The sequence below is a fragment of the Oncorhynchus gorbuscha genome, linkage group LG14 (assembly GCF_021184085.1).
Source record: "Oncorhynchus gorbuscha isolate QuinsamMale2020 ecotype Even-year linkage group LG14, OgorEven_v1.0, whole genome shotgun sequence".
Lineage (NCBI taxonomy): Eukaryota > Metazoa > Chordata > Actinopteri > Salmoniformes > Salmonidae > Oncorhynchus > Oncorhynchus gorbuscha.
Genome location: NC_060186.1, coordinates 60,090,412 through 60,109,260, shown reverse-complemented (window position 1 = coordinate 60,109,260; position 18,849 = coordinate 60,090,412). Strand labels below are relative to the sequence as shown.

The following is an 18,849-nucleotide window of genomic DNA, read 5'->3' as shown; positions in this document are numbered from 1 at the left end:
AAAAGTATAACTTTTTGGACCACATGGGTCCTGTTATGTCTGGGAAAAACCAAACACTGAATTCCACGGTAAGACCCTTATACCAACGGTCAAGCATGGTAGTGGTAGTGTGATGGTTTTGGGATGCTTTGCTGCCTCAGGACCTGGACGACTTGCCTTAATAGAAGGAACCATGAATTCTGCCAATGCTTGTTGGCTACCCTTGCATTCAATGGTATGGGCTTCAACAATATCATACTCTTTTTGACCAGAAAGCATCAGATAGATGGGCTACACGTACAGAAACAGTGGGGTGCAGTTCTGCTCGCTCGGATGATTTCTCCTGTGTGATACATTCAGCCTCTTGTGAATAGAAGGACAGTTATGAAACACAGAGAGACAAAATAAATTATTTTATGTTTTTTTCTGAGACATTTTTGGTTGAAGCCTGGCTTCCCTTGGCATCCATGAATACACGTCATTATTCGAGAGCCTCGCTTGCTAAATGTCAAACACTCGGCAGGAACACATTCAGACCGTAAAGACACTGCCGGCCACCTGTCCGTCGCATCAGCAGTGGCACAGCTGATTGGCTCTGACGGTTAACCCCTTCCCATATTAGACTGATGGATCATGAAATGAACACCCTGATTTGCTCTGATGGGTAGGCCCTGTGTCTGTAATTGGAGGAGACAGTTGATCCCTCCCACTTGAGGTGAGGTGATTCTCCACAACAGTAACTTGCTATTTGACTTCAAACATACTGGGTCAAAATATAGTAATAGCAAAAACAACTGATCTGAAATGTTTTCGAATAATTGTATGAATTGCATAATTATTATAAGATTCTGTAAGTGTGTGAGTGTGTTGTTACATGTGGATGTTGTGCATGCAGGTCTGTGTGTGTGTGTGTGTGTGTGTGTGTGTGTGTGTGTGTGTGTGTGTGTGTGTGTGTGTGTGTGTGTGTGTGTGTGTGTGTGTGTGTGTGTGTGTGTGTGTGTGTGTGTGTGTGTGTGTGTGTGTGTGTGTGTGTGTGTGTGTGTGTGTGTGTGTGTGTGTAGTTGTTGGGTTGGAAAGAAGGAGAGGGGGAGAAGGATGGAGGGAGGATGAAAGAGGGACATCACGTGTAAAGGTGTCACCTTAACCCTGGGGCTGGACAAGACCGACACACACCTCTACACACATCTGCCATATGATACGTCTTCAGTTTATATACAGAAGAACCACTGCCAGTGAATAGAGAGCCAGGGAGTGAGAGAGAGATGAAGAGAGAAGGAGAAAGAGAGAGAGCAAATGCGGGGAGAGAAAGAGAAACCTACAAGGTTCTAGGTTTCTTACCTCTCTCTGTTGAACTTGAGCGAGTGGAGGATGGCGGGCCTCCTCTGCCTCAGGTTCCAGAGGTGCACGCTGTCGTCTGCCAGAGCACTCACCAGCGCCCCCTGTGGCAGGGATGAAGAAGACAGCATTTACACACAGCTAATCAGTGGCACAGAATGCACAAACAAGCCTGCAATGGCGTTCTCAATCCCCTAGTGAGAGAGGCTGAATTTCAAGCAGAAAGTGAGAGAGGCTGAAGAGGCTGAGGAGGTCTGGTAGTGGGTGTGGTATGTATTTCTCTCCACATCACTCACCTCATTGATGAGAAACTGTAGCGAGATGACGGCTGCTCCACTCTCATGTTGACAGTAGCACTCCACACCTGGACGACCAAACCTGATAGGCTCTCCGTCAAGGAATCAACCAATGGAAAAGAAGGTGGGAGGGGTAATAAAGGAGATAGAACCACACAATACTCATAGAATAAATTAATCTTTATCTTTCATTATTAACTTGATAGGGACAGACACAGGTCAACAAAGACATGTCAAGGTGACAGCCATCCTGCTTACCAGCCAACGCTAACCTGCAGTGAATAACATGGAAATTCTTTGGTTCCCATAGGTAACAGTCCTTAGATGGGCTTGAAACAGAACAGCCTGCGTCTTGCTGGGATTTTCTGTCATGACTGAGCAATGGACAGATGAGAGCAATTCGACTGTTCATCCATAGTAAACACCAAAGTACAGTTGTCTATCTACCTTGAAGATATAGCTAGGCATTTCCTATACACCACAGTATGTCTACCCTTGCAAGTTGTTTCTGGAGAGACATGATGTGTACATGGAGAAAATAAATATTCAAATAAATGACAAAGGAAGATCATCTGGAGCTGCAGAGAAACAAACAACACAACAGAATGACATCTCCTTCCGACCTAGAGAGAGACAGAGACAGAGATGGAGAGAGAGGGGGACATGAAGAATGGGGGAGAAGGAAGTGGGAGAGAGTACACGCATGTGTGGGTGCAAGAAAGGGAGCGATGGATGGATGGATGGAGGAGGAGGAGAGAGATATCCAGACATACAGTATAATAAATGAGCTGGGGGAGCAGAGAGAGAGAGAGAGAGAGAGAGAGAGAGAGAGAGAGAGAGAGAGAGAGAGAGAGAGAGAGAGAGAGAGAGAGAGAGAGAGAGAGAGAGAGAGAGAGAGAGAGAGAGAGAGAGAGGAGGGAGAGAGAGAAGGGGAAAGATTGAAAATAAAGAGCTTCCTCTGATGAAGGCCTGTATGAGTGAGCTCACTGATTATGCTTATTTATCCTACCAATTATTCCTGTGCAGACAGAGTGGAAGAGAGGAGTTAGGCGTAACACATGACAAACAGAGAGGAGGAAAACAAGCAAGTAGAGCATCCAGCTAATATCTCCAGCTAAAATAGCCCGCTAAACTCTCTTGCATCACAAGATGGGCAACACTAAACCACACCCTTATCTACACCAGAACAGAACATATGACCACACACTTACATACATCATCACATACACACATCACTCATCCGGTTCACTAATACAAACACTGTACATCACACATACACAGAGCCTCCTTGCTCTCTCACACACATCCCAAAAAAATGAGAGTGAGAGGGACAGAAAAGGGGGAGAGACAGAGACAGGGTAGAATCAGTAGAATGATCTGGCTGCTTTAGTCCAGGATAGGAACAGTAGAATGATCTGGATGCTTTAGTCCAGGAAGAGAACAGTATAATGATATGGATGCTTTAGTCCAGGATGAGAACAGTAGAATGATCTGGATGCTTTAGTCCAGGATGAGAACAGTAGAATGTTCTGGATGCTTTAGTCCAGGATAAGAACAGTAGAATGTTCTGGATGCTTTAGTCCAGGATGAGAACAGTAGAATGTTCTGGATGCTTTAGTCCAGGATAAGAACAGTAGAATGATCTGGATGCTTTAGTCCAGGATGAGAACAGTAGAATGATCTGGATGCTTTAGTCCAGGATGAGAACAGTAGAATGATCTGGATGCTTTAGTCCATGATAAGAACAGTAGAATGATCTGGATGCTTTAGTCCAGGATGAGAACAGTAGAATGTTCTGGATGCTTTAGTCCAGGATAAGAACAGTAGAATGATCTGGATGCTTTAGTCCAGGAAGAGAACAGTATAATTATCTGGACGCTTTAGTCCAGGATGAGAACAGTAGAATGATCTGGATGCTTTAGTCCAGGATGAGAACAGTAGAATGTTCTGGATGCTTTAGTCCAGGATGAGAACAGTAGAATGTTCTGGATGCTTTAGTCCAGGATGAGAACAGTAGAATGATCTGGATGCTTTAGTCCAGGATGAGAACAGTAGATTGATCTGGATGCTTTAGTCCAGGGTAAGAACAGTAGAATGATCTGGATGCTTTAGTCCAGGGTAAGAACAGTAGAATGATCTGGATGCTTTAGTCCAGGATGAGAACAGTAGATTGATCTGGATGCTTTAGTCCAGGATGAGAACAGTAGAATGATCTGGATGCTTTAGTCCAGGATGAGAACAGTAGAATGTTCTGGATGCTTTAGTCCAGGATGAGAACAGTAGAATGTTCTGGATGCTTTAGTCCAGGATAAGACCAGTAGAATGTTCTGGATTCTTTAGTCCAGGATAAGAACAGTAGAATGATCTGGATGCTTTAGTCCAGGATGAGAACAGTAGAATGATCTGGATGCTTTAGTCCAGGATGAGAACAGTAGATTGATCTGGATGCTTTAGTCCAGGGTAAGAACAGTAGAATGATCTGCATGCTTTAGTCCAGGATGAGAACAGTAGAATGTTCTGGATGCTTTAGTCCAGGATAAGACCAGTAGAATGTTCTGGATGCTTTAGTCCAGGATAAGAACAGTATAATTATCTGGATGCTTTAGTCCAGGATGAGAACAGTAGAATGTTCTGGATGCTTTAGTCCAGGATAAGAACAGTAGAATGATCTGGATGCTTTAGTCCAGGATAAGAACAGTAGAATGATCTGGATGCTTTAGTCCAGGATGAGAACAGTAGAATGTTCTGGATGCTTTAGTCCAGGATAAGAACAGTAGAATGATCTGGATGCTTTAGTCCAGGAAGAGAACAGTAGAATGATCTGGATGCTTTAGTCCAGGAAGAGAACAGTAGAATGGTCTGGATGCTTTAGTCCAGGAAGAGAACAGTAGAATGATCTGGATGCTTTAGTCCAGGAAGAGAACAGTAGAATGATCTGGATGCTTTAGTCCAGGAAGAGAACAGTAGAATGATCTCGATGCTTTAGTCCAGGATGAGAACAGTAGAATGATCTAGATGCTTTAGTCCAGGAAGAGAACAGTATAATTACTTTTTTTGAGGTGTTGCTGTGGTGACCAGTGAGCTGAGATAAGGCATGGCTTTACCTAGCAAAGACTTATAGATGTGATGGATGCTTTAGTCCAGGAGGAGAACTATAAGTTATTTAATTGAAAACAAATTCCCCGGGTTGCTTGCAACCAAATATTTCAGCCCTGAAAGAAGGGCAAAATTTAACGTTGTGCTTTTCAAACTGTTCTCGTTGCCTCTCTCTAAGAAAGCACATTATCGAAAAGCACACAGACAGACTGCCTCGTGAAAATGGTTGGCTGTACAGTGACATCAAACCATGGTCAAAGACAGAAAATAGTGAACATTAAACACATTTTCTGAGAGTGAACTTTTTGTCTTAAAAAGCAACAACAGTAAGACATTATGCTGAATGTTTCACGTCTGAGAAGGGTGTCCTCCAAAAGCACATGTTCAGGTCGAAAGAATATGCCCTTGGAAGATACCATTTACCTTTTGGGGGGTTGTGCTCTGTCTCAAATATAAGGACAAAACCAAATATAGATGGTACTGGAGTATCAAATCTAAAATATAAACCTTCAAATTGTATTCTCTGTATGTGCCAATTCGCTGTACCTGCGCCAAAACTCTGTTCTTTTTTATCCTGCAGTTTGTTCTCTATCTTATTTTTTTATTGTGAGTAAACATGTTTCAAGCACTTTTATTTCCATGACTAATCACAACTAATTTTGTTGTGCTCTCTTTTCTCTCTGCAGCAGACATACAGTGCATACTGCAAGCCTTCAGACCCCTTCCCTTTATCCACATTTTGTTTTACGTTACAGCCTTATTTTACTCACAATAACCCATAACGACAAAGTGAAAACAGCTTTTTACAAAATAATTTACATAAGTATTCAGACCCTTTACTATGACACACAAAATGTAGCTCAGGTGCATCTACAACTTGATGTTTCTACAACTTGATTGGAGTCCACCTGTGGTCATTTCAATTGATAGGACATGATTTGGAAAGGCACACACCTGTCTATATAAGGTCCCACAGTTGACAGTGCATGTCAGAGCAAACACCAAGCCATGAGATCGGAGGAATTGTCCATAGAGCTCAGAGACAGGATTGTGTCTGCAGCATTGAAGGTCCCCAAGAACACAGTGGCCTCCATCCTTCTTATATTGAAAAAGTTTGGAAGCGCCAAGAATCTTCCTAGAGCTGGCCGCCCGGCCAAAGTGAGCAATCGGGGGGAGCAGGGCCTTGGTCAGGAAGGTGACCAACAACCTGATTGTCATTCTGACAGAGCTCCAGAGTTCCTATGTGGAGATTGGAGAACCTTCTAAAAGGACAACCATCTCTGCAGCACTCCACCAATCAGGCCTTTATTATAGAGTGGCCAGACGGGAGCTGGTCCTCAGTAAAAAGCACACGACAGCCAACTTGGAGTTTGCCAAAAGGCCCCTAAAGGACTTTCAGACCATGAGAAAGAAGATCCTCTGGTCTAACATGTTCCGGAGTTCTAAATTGAGCAGCTGCTGAAAAATGAGCTCCTGTATATATTGAGATTTAAATGTTTTTTTTTAGAGTGAAGTACATCAAAAAAATCAAGAGAAAACTGCAAGACTCAATAGAAGACAAAACAAGGAACAAACCAAAAAGACAGGCTTTTGAAAAATTAACTATTTTTCATAAAATTGTACAGTTATCTTAGCTAGCTGAATTGCTAGCAGAATTGTTTACTTGTTGCTAAGCAGTTGCTAGGGACTCTCCTGGAAGAAGCTAGCTAGCTTACAAAGAATAACAACAAAAAATATCTAGTTAACAGAAGAAAGGAAGACAAAATAAGGACAAAAGAAGGACAGAAGAAAAAGGAAAAGAAAGAGGACAACATAGTGAAACAGTACTTCTATTGCAACTTGTATTTCGTCGTCCTAACGTAGTCTACACTGCTATCTGCCCAGCAGCTAGCCAGCTTGCATACGTCCACCGTCTACCGAATTGCAGCAGCACTGTAGAAACTATTACACTCAACTGAACGACTTGATTAGTGTAGTGTTAGCTAGCTACATAGTTGTCTTTGCTGTCTTCGTATCCAAGATAATTGTGTAGTTTAGAGCGTGTAGTCTTAGAGTGATTATCTTAATTTACTGAGGTTATCTAGCCAGCTATTTGTCGTCCTTAACGTAGGAGACACTGCTAGCTAGCCAACAGCTAGCCAACGTCTACTGAATAGAACTTCCGCACTCAACAACCCGGTCGCATTCCGCTTCGCTCCACAGGTAGTATCACATATTTCATTTCATTACAGCACAACGGTTTGATTTGTTTGATCGTAGCTAGCTACATAGTTAGCTACATAGCCGTCTGTGTATCAAAGATAATTGTTGTCGTTCTTTTAACGTAACGTAATCAACACCACTAGCTAGCCAGCTAGCCCCCGAATAGCAGCACTGTAGAAACTATTACACTCAACGGAACAACTTGATTAGTGTAGTGTCAACAACGCAGCCACTGCCAGCTAGCCTACAAAGTCAACAACGCAGCCACTGCCAGCTAGCCTACTTCAGCAGTACTGTATCATTTTAATCATTTTAGTCAATAAGATTCTTGCTACGTAAGCTTAACTTTCTGAACATTTGAGACGTGTAGTCCACTTGTCATTCCAATCTCCTTGCATTAGCGTAGCCTCTTCTGTAGCCTGTCAACTATGTGTCTGTCTATCCCTGTTCTCTCCTCTCTGCACAGACCATACAAACGCTCCACACCGCGTGGCCGCTGCCACCCTAATCTGGTGGTCCCAGCGCGCACGACCCACGTGGAGTTCCAGGTCTCCGGTAGCCTCTGGAACTGCCGATCTGCAGCCAACAAGGCAGAGTTCATCTCAGCCTATGCCTCCCTCCAGTCCCTCGACTTCTTGGCACTGACAGAAACATGGATCACCACAGATAACACTGCTACTCCTACTGCTCTCTCTTCGTCCGCCCACGTGTTCTCGCACACCCCGAGAGCTTCTGGTCAGCGGGGTGGTGGCATCGGGATCCTTATCTCTCCCAAGTGGTCATTCTCTCTTTCTCCCCTTACCCATCTGTCTATCGCCTCCTTTGAATTTCATGCTGTCACAGTTACCAGCCCTTTCAAGCTTAACATCCTTATCATTTATCGCCCTCCAGGTCCCCTCGGAGAGTTCATCAATGAGCTTGATGCCTTGATAAGCTCCTTTCCTGAGGACGGCTCACCTCTCACAGTTCTGGGCGACTTTAACCTCCCCACGTCTACCTTTGACTCATTCCTCTCTGCCTCCTTCTTTCCACTCCTCTCCTCTTTTGACCTCACCCTCTCACCTCCCCCCTACTCACAAGGCAGGCAATACGCTCGACCTCATCTTTACTAGATGCTGTTTTTCCACTAACCTCATTGCAACTCCCCTCCAAGTCTCCGACCACTACCTTGTATCCTTTTCCCTCTCGCTCTCATCCAACACTTCCCACACTGCCCCTACTCGGATGGTATCGCGCCGTCCCAACCTTCGCTCTCTCTCCCCCGCTACTCTCTCCTCTTCCATCCTATCATCTCTTCCCTCTGCTCAAACCTTCTCCAACCTATCTCCTGATTCTGCCTCCTCAACCCTCCTCTCCTCCCTTTCTGCATCCTTTGACTCTCTATGTCCCCTATCTTCCAGGCCGGCTCGGTCCTCCCCTCCCGCTCCGTGGCTTGACGACTCATTGCGAGCTCACAGAACAGGGCTCCGGGCAGCCGAGCGGAAATGGAGGAAAACTCGCCTCCCTGCGGACCTGGCATCCTTTCACTCCCTCCTCTCTACATTTTCCTCCTCTGTCTCTGCTGCTAAAGCCACTTTCTACCACTCTAAATTCCAAGCATCTGCCTCTAACCCTAGGAAGCTCTTTGCCACCTTCTCCTCCCTCCTGAATCCTCCTCCCCCTCCCCCCCTCCTCCCTCTCTGCAGATGACTTCGTCAACCATTTTGAAAAGAAGGTCGACGACATCCGATCCTCGTTTGCTAAGTCAAACGACACCGCTGGTTCTGCTCACAGTGCCCTACCCTGTGCTCTGACCTCTTTCTCCCCTCTCTCTCCAGATGAAATCTCGCGTCTTGTGACGGCCGGCCGCCCAACAACCTGCCCGCTTGACCCTATCCCCTCCTCTCTTCTCCAGACCATTTCCGGAGACCTTCTCCCTTACCTCACCTCGCTCATCAACTTATCCCTGACCGCTGGCTACGTCCCTTCCGTCTTCAAGAGAGCGAGAGTTGCACCCCTTCTGAAAAAACCTACACTCGATCCCTCCGATGTCAACAACTACAGACCAGTATCCCTTCTTTCTTTTCTCTCCAAAACTCTTGAACGTGCCGTCCTTGGTCAGCTCTCCCGCTATCTCTCTCAGAATGACCTTCTTGATCCAAATCAGTCAGGTTTCAAGACTAGTCATTCAACTGAGACTGCTCTTCTCTGTATCACGGAGGCGCTCCGCACCGCTAAAGCTAACTCTCTCCTCTGCTCTCATCCTTCTAGAACTATCGGCTGCCTTCGATACTGTGAACCATCAGATCCTCCTCTCCACCCTCTCCGAGTTGGGCATCTCCGGCGTGGCCCACGCTTGGATTGCGTCCTACCTGACAGGTCGCTCCTACCAGGTGGCGTGGCGAGAATCTGTCTCCTCACCATGCGCTCTCACCACTGGTGTCCCCCAGGGCTCTGTTCTAGGCCCTCTCCTATTCTCGCTATACACCAAGTCACTTGGCTCTGTCATAACCTCACATGGTCTCTCCTATCATTGCTATGCAGACGACACACAATTAATCTTCTCCTTTCCCCCTTCTGATGACCAGGTGGCGAATCGCATCTCTGCATGTCTGGCAGACATATCAGTGTGGATGACGGATCACCATCTCAAGCTGAACTTCGGCAAGACGGAGCTGCTCTTCCTCCCGGGAAGGACTGCCCGTTCCATGATCTCGCCATCACGGTTGACAACTCCATTGTGTCCTCCTCCCAGAGCGCTAAGAACCTTGGCGTGATCCTGGACAACACCCTGTCGTTCTCAACTAACATCAAGGCGGTGGCCCGTTCCTGTAGGTTCATGCTCTACAACATCCGCAGAGTACGACCCTGCCTCACACAGGAAGCGGCGCAGGTCCTAATCCAGGCACTTGTCATCTCCCGTCTGGATTACTGCAACTCGCTGTTGGCTGGGCTCCCTGCCTGTGCCATTAAACCCCTTCAACTCATCCAGAACGCCGCAGCCCGTCTAGTGTTCAACCTTCCCAAGTTCTCTCACGTCACCCCGCTCCTCCGCTCTCTCCACTGGCTTCCAGTTGAAGCTCGCATCCGCTACAAGACCATGGTGCTTGCCTACGGAGCTGTGAGGGAAACGGCACCTCAGTACCTCCAGGCTCTGATCAGGCCCTACACCCAAATAAGGGCACTGCGTTCATCCACCTCTGGCCTGCTCGCCTCCCTACCACTGAGGAAGTACAGTTCCCGCTCAGCCCAGTCAAAACTGTTCGCTGCTCTGGCTCCCCAATGGTGGAACAAACTCCCTCACGACGCCAGGACAGCGGAGTCAATCACCACCTTCCGGAGACACCTGAAACCCCACCTCTTTAAGGAATACCTAGGATAGGATAAAGTAATCCTTCTCACCCCCCCCCCCCCCTTAAAATATGTAGATGCACTATTGTAAAGTGGCTGTTCCACTGGATGTCATAAGGTGAATGCACCAATTTGTAAGTCGCTCTGGATAAGAGCGTCTGCTAAATGACTTACATGTAAATGTAAATGTAATGAAACCAATATTGAACTTTTTGTCTGAATGCCAAGCGTCACATCTGGAGGAAACCTGACATCATCTCTATGGTGAAGAATGGTGGTGGTATCATCATGCTGTGGGGATGTTTTTCAGGGCAGGTACTGGGGGACAAGTCAGGATCGAGGGAAAGATGAATGGAGCGAAGGACAGAGAGATCCTTGATGAAAATCTGCTTTAGAGCGCTCAGGAACACAGACTCGGTCTAGGCTTGTCACCTAAAACCCTCAAACTTTTACAGATGCATAATTGAGAGCATCCTGTCAAGCTGTATCGGGGCCTGGTATGGCAAATGCATGGCCCACAACCGAAAGGCTCTCCAGAGGGTGGTGTGGTCTGCACAACGCATCACCAGGGGCAAACTACCTGCTCTCCAGGACACATGCAGCACCCACAGGAAGGCCACAAAGATGATCAAGATTAATGCTTCACCCGAGCCACTGCCTGTTCACCCAGCTACCATCCAGAAGGCGAGGTCAGTACAGGTGCATCAAAGCTGTGACCGAGAGACTGAAAAACAGCTTCTACCTCAAGGCCATCAGACGGTTAAACAGCCATCACTAGCACAGAGAGGCTGTTGCCTACATACAGACTTGAAATCATTTGCCACTTTAATAAATGGATCACTAGTCACTTTAATAATGCCACTTTAATAATGTTTACATATCTTGCATCACTCATCTCATTTGTATATATTGTATTTTATACCGTCTATTGCATCTTACCTATGCCGCTCTGTCATTGCGCATCCATATATTTATATGTATATATTCAATTTCCATTCCTTTACTTAGATTTGTGTGTATTAATTAGGTAGTTGTTGTGGAATTGTTAGATTACATGTTAGATATTGCTGCACTGTCAGAACCAGAAGCACAAGCATTTCTCTACATACGCAAAACATCTGCTAACCATGTGTATGTGACCAGTAAATTTGATTTGATTTGATGTCTACCTTCCAACAGGACAACAACCCTAAGCACATAGCCAAGACAACACAGAAGTGGCTTTGGGACAGGTCTCGGAATGTCTTTGAGTGGCCAACGCAGAGCTCGGTCTTGAAACTGATGACTCTGAAGAGACCTGAAAATAGCTGTGCAGCGACGCTCCCCATCCAGCCTGTCAAAGCTTGAGAGGATCTGCAGAGAAGAATGGGAGAAACTTCCCAAATACATGTGTGCCAAGCTTTTAGCGTCATCCCCAAGAAGACTAGACACTAGAAACACTAGACACAAAAAAGTACTGAGTAAAGGGTCTGAATAATTATGTAAATGTGATATTTCAGTTTGCAAAAATGTAAAAAAAAAACATTTTTGTTTAGTCATTATGGGGTATTGTGTGCAGATAGATGAGGGGGGGAGCAATTTTATCCATTTTAGAATAAGGCTGTAATGTGGAAAGGGTCAAGGGGTGTGAATACTTTCCGAATGCACTGCAATATCTGTGGAAAATCAAATTGCAGTAAAAATTGCAAATCACATTATTGAGTCACAATACATACACAGTAGCTTTGGCAAATGTAGGATCTACAATTTAAGCCTGTTTGCTACGGCAAGAAAATAATTCTGCAGCAACAGGAAATGTTAATAATTATATGGATTATAATTCATTACAATTTTCTTAGTGCAAATCAAGTCTGACATTTTTAAGTGGAAATAGCTAACTTTATAAGCCTTTTAAACCTTGAATACACTACCAGTTTGCAACAAATGAAGATCCTACCTCTGTAAGTATTGTGATAATATCGTATCATGAGGTCCCTGGTAATTCCCAGCCCTACTAAACTCCATGCACATGCTGCTCTGTGTTAACTCTCCACAGTATGATGTCCCTGTCACCACCACTCCAACTCACATAATGGACAGATTATCCAGGGTGAAGAAAAGAGGGAGAGCGTAGAGAGAGAGAGAGAGAGAGAGAGAGAGAGAGAGAGAGAGAGAGAGAGAGAGAGAGAGAGAGAGAGAGAGAGAGAGAGAGAGAGAGAAAGACAGAGAGGAATGGAGAGAGGGAAGGAAAGAAAACTGGGTCAATTCCGCATCTTGTCAAGTCAGATGAAACTTTAAAAAGCTATTTCTGCCCTCAAAGTCAACAGATCTGTTACGTTTCTTATGGGTTCTCATAGTCCCCACGCTTAGTGTTGCTGCCCAGGAGGGTTGGCCCCTGTCACTTGCTTGGCCCCTGTCATTTGGTTGGCCCCCGTCAATAAAACCCAGGGACAGCCCTTGGTTGGCCCCTGTGGATGTAATAAAATTGCTGTGTTGGCACTTCACCTGACAGCACCAATTGAAAGAATGATGGATCTTCTAGACCGTTTATTTGTTTCATACACATTGCACCACAGGGAGTGTGTGTGTGTGTGTGTGTGTGTGTGTGTGTGTGTGTGTGTGTGTGTGTGTGTGTGTGTGTGTGTGTGTGTGTGTGTGTGTGTGTGTGTGTGTGTGTGTGTGTGTGTGTGTGTGTGTGTGTGTGTGTGTGTGTGTGTGTGTGTGTGCGTGCGTGCGTGCGTGTGTGTGTGCGTGTGTGTACACAATGTTTAGTGATATGCATAGAAAGACAGAGGACAAGGAGGGGGAGAATGAGAAACAGAGGGAGAACCAAATAGAAAGACCTAGAGAGGGAGATGGAAAATCAGCAAGAGAGAGAGAACAAAGAGTCGGAGAATGACAGAGAGAGAAATAACGAGAGCAGGAAAGAGAGAGAGAGTGAAAGAAGGAAAAAAGGCTGTGAGCGGGGAGGTCTATGACGCCATCCTGGGATTGACGTCAAACATGCCCAGTCATACATCACCCTGCCAGGGAGGGGGAGGGACAGAGTCTGCTACTGTGCTGCCTGCTACTACAGCTCAGAGAGACAAAGAGGGAGAGGGAGATATGAGTCAGTGAAAAGTGCAATGTAATGTCAATAATATCCCCATTTTGGTTTGGTTTTGGCTTTCATACCATGTTATGTGGCTTCTCAGTAATGCTGAGACCGGCCTACCTACTATTGCTTAAATGTATTATCATTGTCATTAATATTGTTGTTGTAGTTGCTGTTAATCGTAATCCCGTTTCCACTACTACTATTAGTATTTATGCCTTATTGCTGTTGGTACCACCATATTTGTTACATGTATACATACATTAACAATGTAAGTAATTTAACTTTGCATGTCAATAAAGTCTACTGAATTTAATTGAGTGAGAGAGAGATAGAGATAGAGAAGCAGGGCAGGGAGAAAGTAGAAAGCAATATGGAGGCAAGGAAGAAGAGAGAGAGATAGGGATTGTGAAAAAGTGAAGCAGGGATAGAGAGAAGCAAGGAGGAGAGAGAGAGAGAGAGAGAGAGAGAGAGAGAGAGAGAGAGAGAGAGAGAGAGAGAGAGAGAGAGCAGAATCTAACAGGGCATCTAACCATCTACTGCAACAGTGCGCAGCCAGTCTTCCACAGTGAGAGAGAGAGCAGCTTCTTATCACAGCCCAATGACAGATATGGCAGAGAGAGCCATGGGGCAAATAATGCCCTCTAAAATAAACACACACACATTTACACACACATCCATGTGTGCACAAACTCATGCATACACACACACACACACACACACACACACACACACACACACACACACACACACACACACACACACACACACACACACACACACACACACACACACACACACACACACACACACACACACACACACACACACACACACACACACACACACACACACACACACACACACACACACACACACACACACACACACACTCAAATGCAAACACAGAGACACAGACACACATACACACATACTCAATCTTACACACACATAGAGAGCGGTGATTCACTTGTCTAATATGGTCCCTGTATAAATAATCTGCTCTGACACATTTGATTTATTATGCAAGTTCACACACAGTAGAGTAAAGAACAGGGCTGCTGGCTGTTTGCTTCTGCCTCAGGAACACCTAAACAACACTCTCACCTTCACTTGAGCCCAGTAACAGTAAATCAGTGAATCACAGCTGCTCTAGTCTCTCAACCTGAGTTGTGCTCATCACAGTGCACCACACTAATTTGCCCAGAAACAACAGCTGAAAGCTTCACTTATTAGAACCCCCCTTCAACAGATCCATCTATCTGACAACGGCTATTTGCTGAGGTACACAGTTCACCCACCTGGTAATCCACTACAGCCAAACAATGCTAAGACTGTTTGGCGGTGCCAGACAGCTACGAGAGGGAAGCTGTGTCTGGAGAAGATATTTTTGTATTTACTGTGACAAATGTATTGTATTTACTGTGACAAACGATGAGTGATTGCAATACTATATAATAATTATACTAAACAAAAATATAAACACAACCTGCAACAATTTCAAAGATTTTACTGAGTTACACTTCATAGAAGTAAATCAGTCAACTGAAATAAATTCATTAGAGAGAGAGAGAGAGAGAGAGAGAGAGAGAGAGAGAGAGAGAGAGAGAGAGAGAACAAGAAAAGAGAGAGGGAGAAAAGGCGAATGAGCAGAATAGCTTGTGGCTGAACCCATCAAGAAGAATGTGTGATGCATAGAGAGGAAGGAAGTTGGGAAAGAAAGAAAGAGCGAAAGAGAGAGAAAGGGAAAGTAAAGGGAAGGGGAGTGCAATAGAGGGGAGGGGAGTGCAATACATTTACATTTACATTTAAGTCATTTAGCAGACGCTCTTATCCAGAGCGACTAGAGGGAGGGAGTGCAATAGAGGGGAGGGAGTGCAATAGAGGGGAGGGGAGTGCACTAGAGGGGAGGGGAGGCCAATAGGGTGGAGGGGAGTGCAATAGAGGGGAGGGGAGTGCAATAGAGGGGAGGGGAGTGCAATAGAGGGGAGGGGAGTGCACTAGAGGGGAGGGGAGGCCAATAGGCTGGAGGGGAGTGCAATAGAGGGGAGGGGAGTGCAATAGAGGGGAGGGGAGTGCATTAGGGTGGAGGGGAGTGCAATAGAGGGAAGGGGAGTGCAATAGAGGGGAGGGGAGTGCAATAGAGGGGAGGGGAGTGCAATAGAGGGAAGGGGAGTGCAATAGAGCGAAGGGGAGTGCAATAGAGGGGAGGGGAGTGCAATAGAGGGGAGGGGAGTGCAATAGAGTGAAGGGAGTGCAATAGAGCGAAGGGGAGTGCAATAGAGGGGAGGGGAGTGCAATAGAGGGAAGGGGAGTGCAATAGAGGGGAGGGGAGTGCAATAGAGCGAAGGGGAGTGCAATAGAGGGGAGGGAGTGCAATAGAGGGGAGGGAGTGCAATAGAGGGGAGGGGAGTGCAATAAAGGGGAGGGAGTGCAATAGAGGGGAGGGGAGTGCAATAGAGGGGAAGGGGAGTGCAATAGAGGGGAGCGGAGTGCAATAGAGGGGAGGGAGTGCAATAAAGGGGAGGGGAGTGCAATAGAGGGGGGGAGGGGAGTGCAATAGGGTGGAGGGGAGTGCAATAGAGGGGGGAGGGGAGGGGAGTGCAATAGGGAGGGGGGGAGGGGGGTGTAATAGAGGGGAGGGGAGTGCAATAGGGGAGCGAGGGAGGGGAGTGCAATAGAGGGAAGGGAGTGCAATAGAGGGGAGGGGAGTGCAATAGAGGGAAGGGGATTGCAATAGAGGGGAGGGGAGTGCAATAGAGGGGCGAGGAGTGCAATAGAGGGAAGGGGAGTGCAATAGAGCGAAGGGGAGTGCAATAGAGGGGAGGGGAGTGCAATAGAGGAAGGGGAGTGCAATAGAGCGAAGGGGAGTGCAATAGAGGGGAGGGGAGTGCAATAGAGGGAAGGGGAGTGCAATAGAGCAAAGGGGAGTGCAATAGAGGGGAGGGAGTGCAATAGAGGGAAGGGGAGTGCAATAGAGGGAAGGGGGTGCAATAGAGGGGAGGGAGTGCAATAGAGGGAAGGGGGTGCAATAGAGGGAAGGGGAGTGCAATAGAGGGGAGGGGAGTGTAGTAGAGGGGGGGAGGGAGTGCAATAGAGGGGAGAAGGGGAGTGCAATAGAGCGAAGGGGAGTGCAATAGAGGGGAGGGGGGAGTGCAATAGAGGGAAGGGGAGTGCAATAGAGGGAGGGGAGTGCAATAGAGGGAGACGAGTGCAATAGAGGGGAGGGGAGTGCAATAGAGGGGGGGGAGTGCAATAGAGGGAAGCGGAGTGCAATAGAGTGAAGGGGAGTGCAATAGAGCGAAGGGAGTGCAATAGAGGGGAGGGGAGTGCAATAGAGGGAAGGGGAGTGCAATAGAGGGGAGGGGAGTGCAATAGAGGGGAGAGGAGTGCAATAGAGGGGAGGGGAGTGCAATAGAGGGAAGGGGAGTGCAATAGAGGGAAGGGGAGTGCAATAGAGCGCAGGGGAGTGCAATATAGGGGAGGGGAGTGCAATAGAGGGAAGGGGAGTGCAATAGAGGGGAGAGGAGTGCAATAGAGGGGAGGGGAGTGCAATAGAGAGACACTGACTAAAAGAGAAAGAGAGGAAGGGACATTGAAAGAGAGGGAGGGTGAGAAATAGAGACAAAGACAGAGTAAAACATACAGTTGGTCCACTCTAGATCCATCAGAGGGTTTAGGTCCTATTCATTAAACATGGAATGAGATTCATAGGAGGGTTTAGGTCATATCCATTAAACAAGGGCTGAGACTTGCCCCCTCACACTCTGAACCAGGGCTGTACTATCCACACTAAATTGGTACACTCAGACCCTTCTGACCAATCGCAGGTGTAGGATCTTAATTTGACCTCTATTGTTGCTGCAAAATAATTGATTTGAATGTTTAGTCCATAATGTTGCTTGGTTGGTGACGGTGGTTAGGCTATAAGCTGGCATACAATTAGGCTACATGAAAAGTGCAATACTGTTAATATAACCGTTTGTTCGTGCGAGTTTTCTGCTCAAACATCACGCCGTCGCTATAAAACCAGCCGCTGTGCTTAAAAACTCTGATGGTATCCTAGGCTTGGTATAGTTAATCTGCAATGAAAACATTGCCAGTCAAATAACTAGACAACACATTTTGTTATGGTATAGTACACTTATGTGTTGTGGTATGGTAACAATGGTTTGCCTGAGCTAACATTTTAGCTAGTTCTTCTTCCTGTACACTAGCAGTAAAGGGAACCTGATCCTCTACAGTCTCCTCAACACACTCACTCACTGCCTCCCTCAGCTGTTCTCATTGGATCTACTATATTGATGCAATCACTTTGATTAAATAAACACGATCGATCAGAAATCAAACCCGGCCAGCTATCAGATAGAAGAAAGTGATATGACACCTATGGATTCAGCTCTAAACGCTGAAGGGACTAACTCTACTGAACATTGGATCGATCCCAATATTTAAACACACTGCTCTGGAGTTATGGATCTCTGACATTGAATACCTGGAGAGGAGACCAGGCTAAACTGACAGTCCCAATAAAATGCATTATGGCGATGCTAATCAATTATGCTTTTTATCTCACACAACCATCTCAAATCAAATTTGTTTTTATACTGCATGATGGAGAGAGAAAGAGAAGGGTGGGAGGATGAAGGCTTGCCAGAACAAGAGAGAGGAGGAAAGGAGGAGGGGAGGGAGGAGGGAAGAGGAGGAAGATAAGGAGGAAGAGAAGGAAGAGGAAACTGTCTAGACTCCAACTCCGCCCATGCATCCCATCATGTACTGCCCGCAGCCCAGGGCACTATCCTTAAACCATCACACCCCAGTCCCCGAAAAGAGAGAATCAAAGGAAAAGAGAAAGGTTGCTGGCAAAGGAAGGAGTCTTGTCCACCCCACGGAGACAGGACAGCAGGTCTGTGCCCTCTCCTCATCTCCCCTCTCTCTCCTCTCCCGCTCTCTGGCGCCAGCATCAAACACTTCCTTCCACAGGTAGCGCCCCAGGAGGGGGCTGCCGCTGACCCATAATCCTTTCAGCGCTCCCTTCCACACAGAACAAGGCCAGTTTCAAGGACAGACAGAGAGAGAGAGAGAGAGAGAGAGAGAGAGAGAGAGAGAGAGAGAGAGAGAGAGAGAGAGAGAGAGAGAGAGAGAGAGAGAGAGAGAGAGAGAGAGAGAGAGAGAGAGAGAGAGAGAGAGAGAGAGAGAGAGAGAGAGAGAGAGAGAGAGAGAGAGAGAGAGAGAGAGAGAGAGAGAGAGAGAGAGAGAGAGAGAGAGAGAGAGAGAGAGAGAGAAAGAGAAAGAGAAAGAGAAAGAGAAAGAGAAAGAGAAAGAGAAAGAGAAAGAGAGAAGAAGGGAGAGAGAGGGAGGGGGAGGGAGAGGAGAGAGTGACAGAGAGAGAGCACCTGGCTGTGAGGAGGCAGGCAGCATGACTAAGCTAACGACTTGCGCCAGACGTGCTAATGTACAGCATCACCACACTGAGATGAGCTGAGAAACTATTCAGAAACATTCTATTATTAACACTCTACGAATGCTAAAAAAAGT

At 46.4% G+C, this 18,849-nt stretch overlaps 1 protein-coding gene across 5 annotated transcripts in view; it reads right to left on the bottom strand.

Moving 5' to 3' along the window:
• The window catches only part of LOC123995244 (syntaxin-binding protein 5-like), a 159,246-nt gene that overhangs the window by 83,806 nt on the left and 56,591 nt on the right, over nucleotides 1-18,849 (bottom strand). For all 5 annotated transcript variants that reach the window (XM_046298706.1, XM_046298709.1, XM_046298708.1 and 2 more), the window contains 2 exons: nucleotides 1,611-1,692; nucleotides 1,318-1,418 (listed from right to left, as the gene is read on the bottom strand). In XM_046298706.1, the coding sequence (XP_046154662.1) occupies nucleotides 1,318-1,418; nucleotides 1,611-1,692 (183 nt within the window). The remainder of the gene's footprint in view (nucleotides 1-1,317; nucleotides 1,419-1,610; nucleotides 1,693-18,849) is intronic.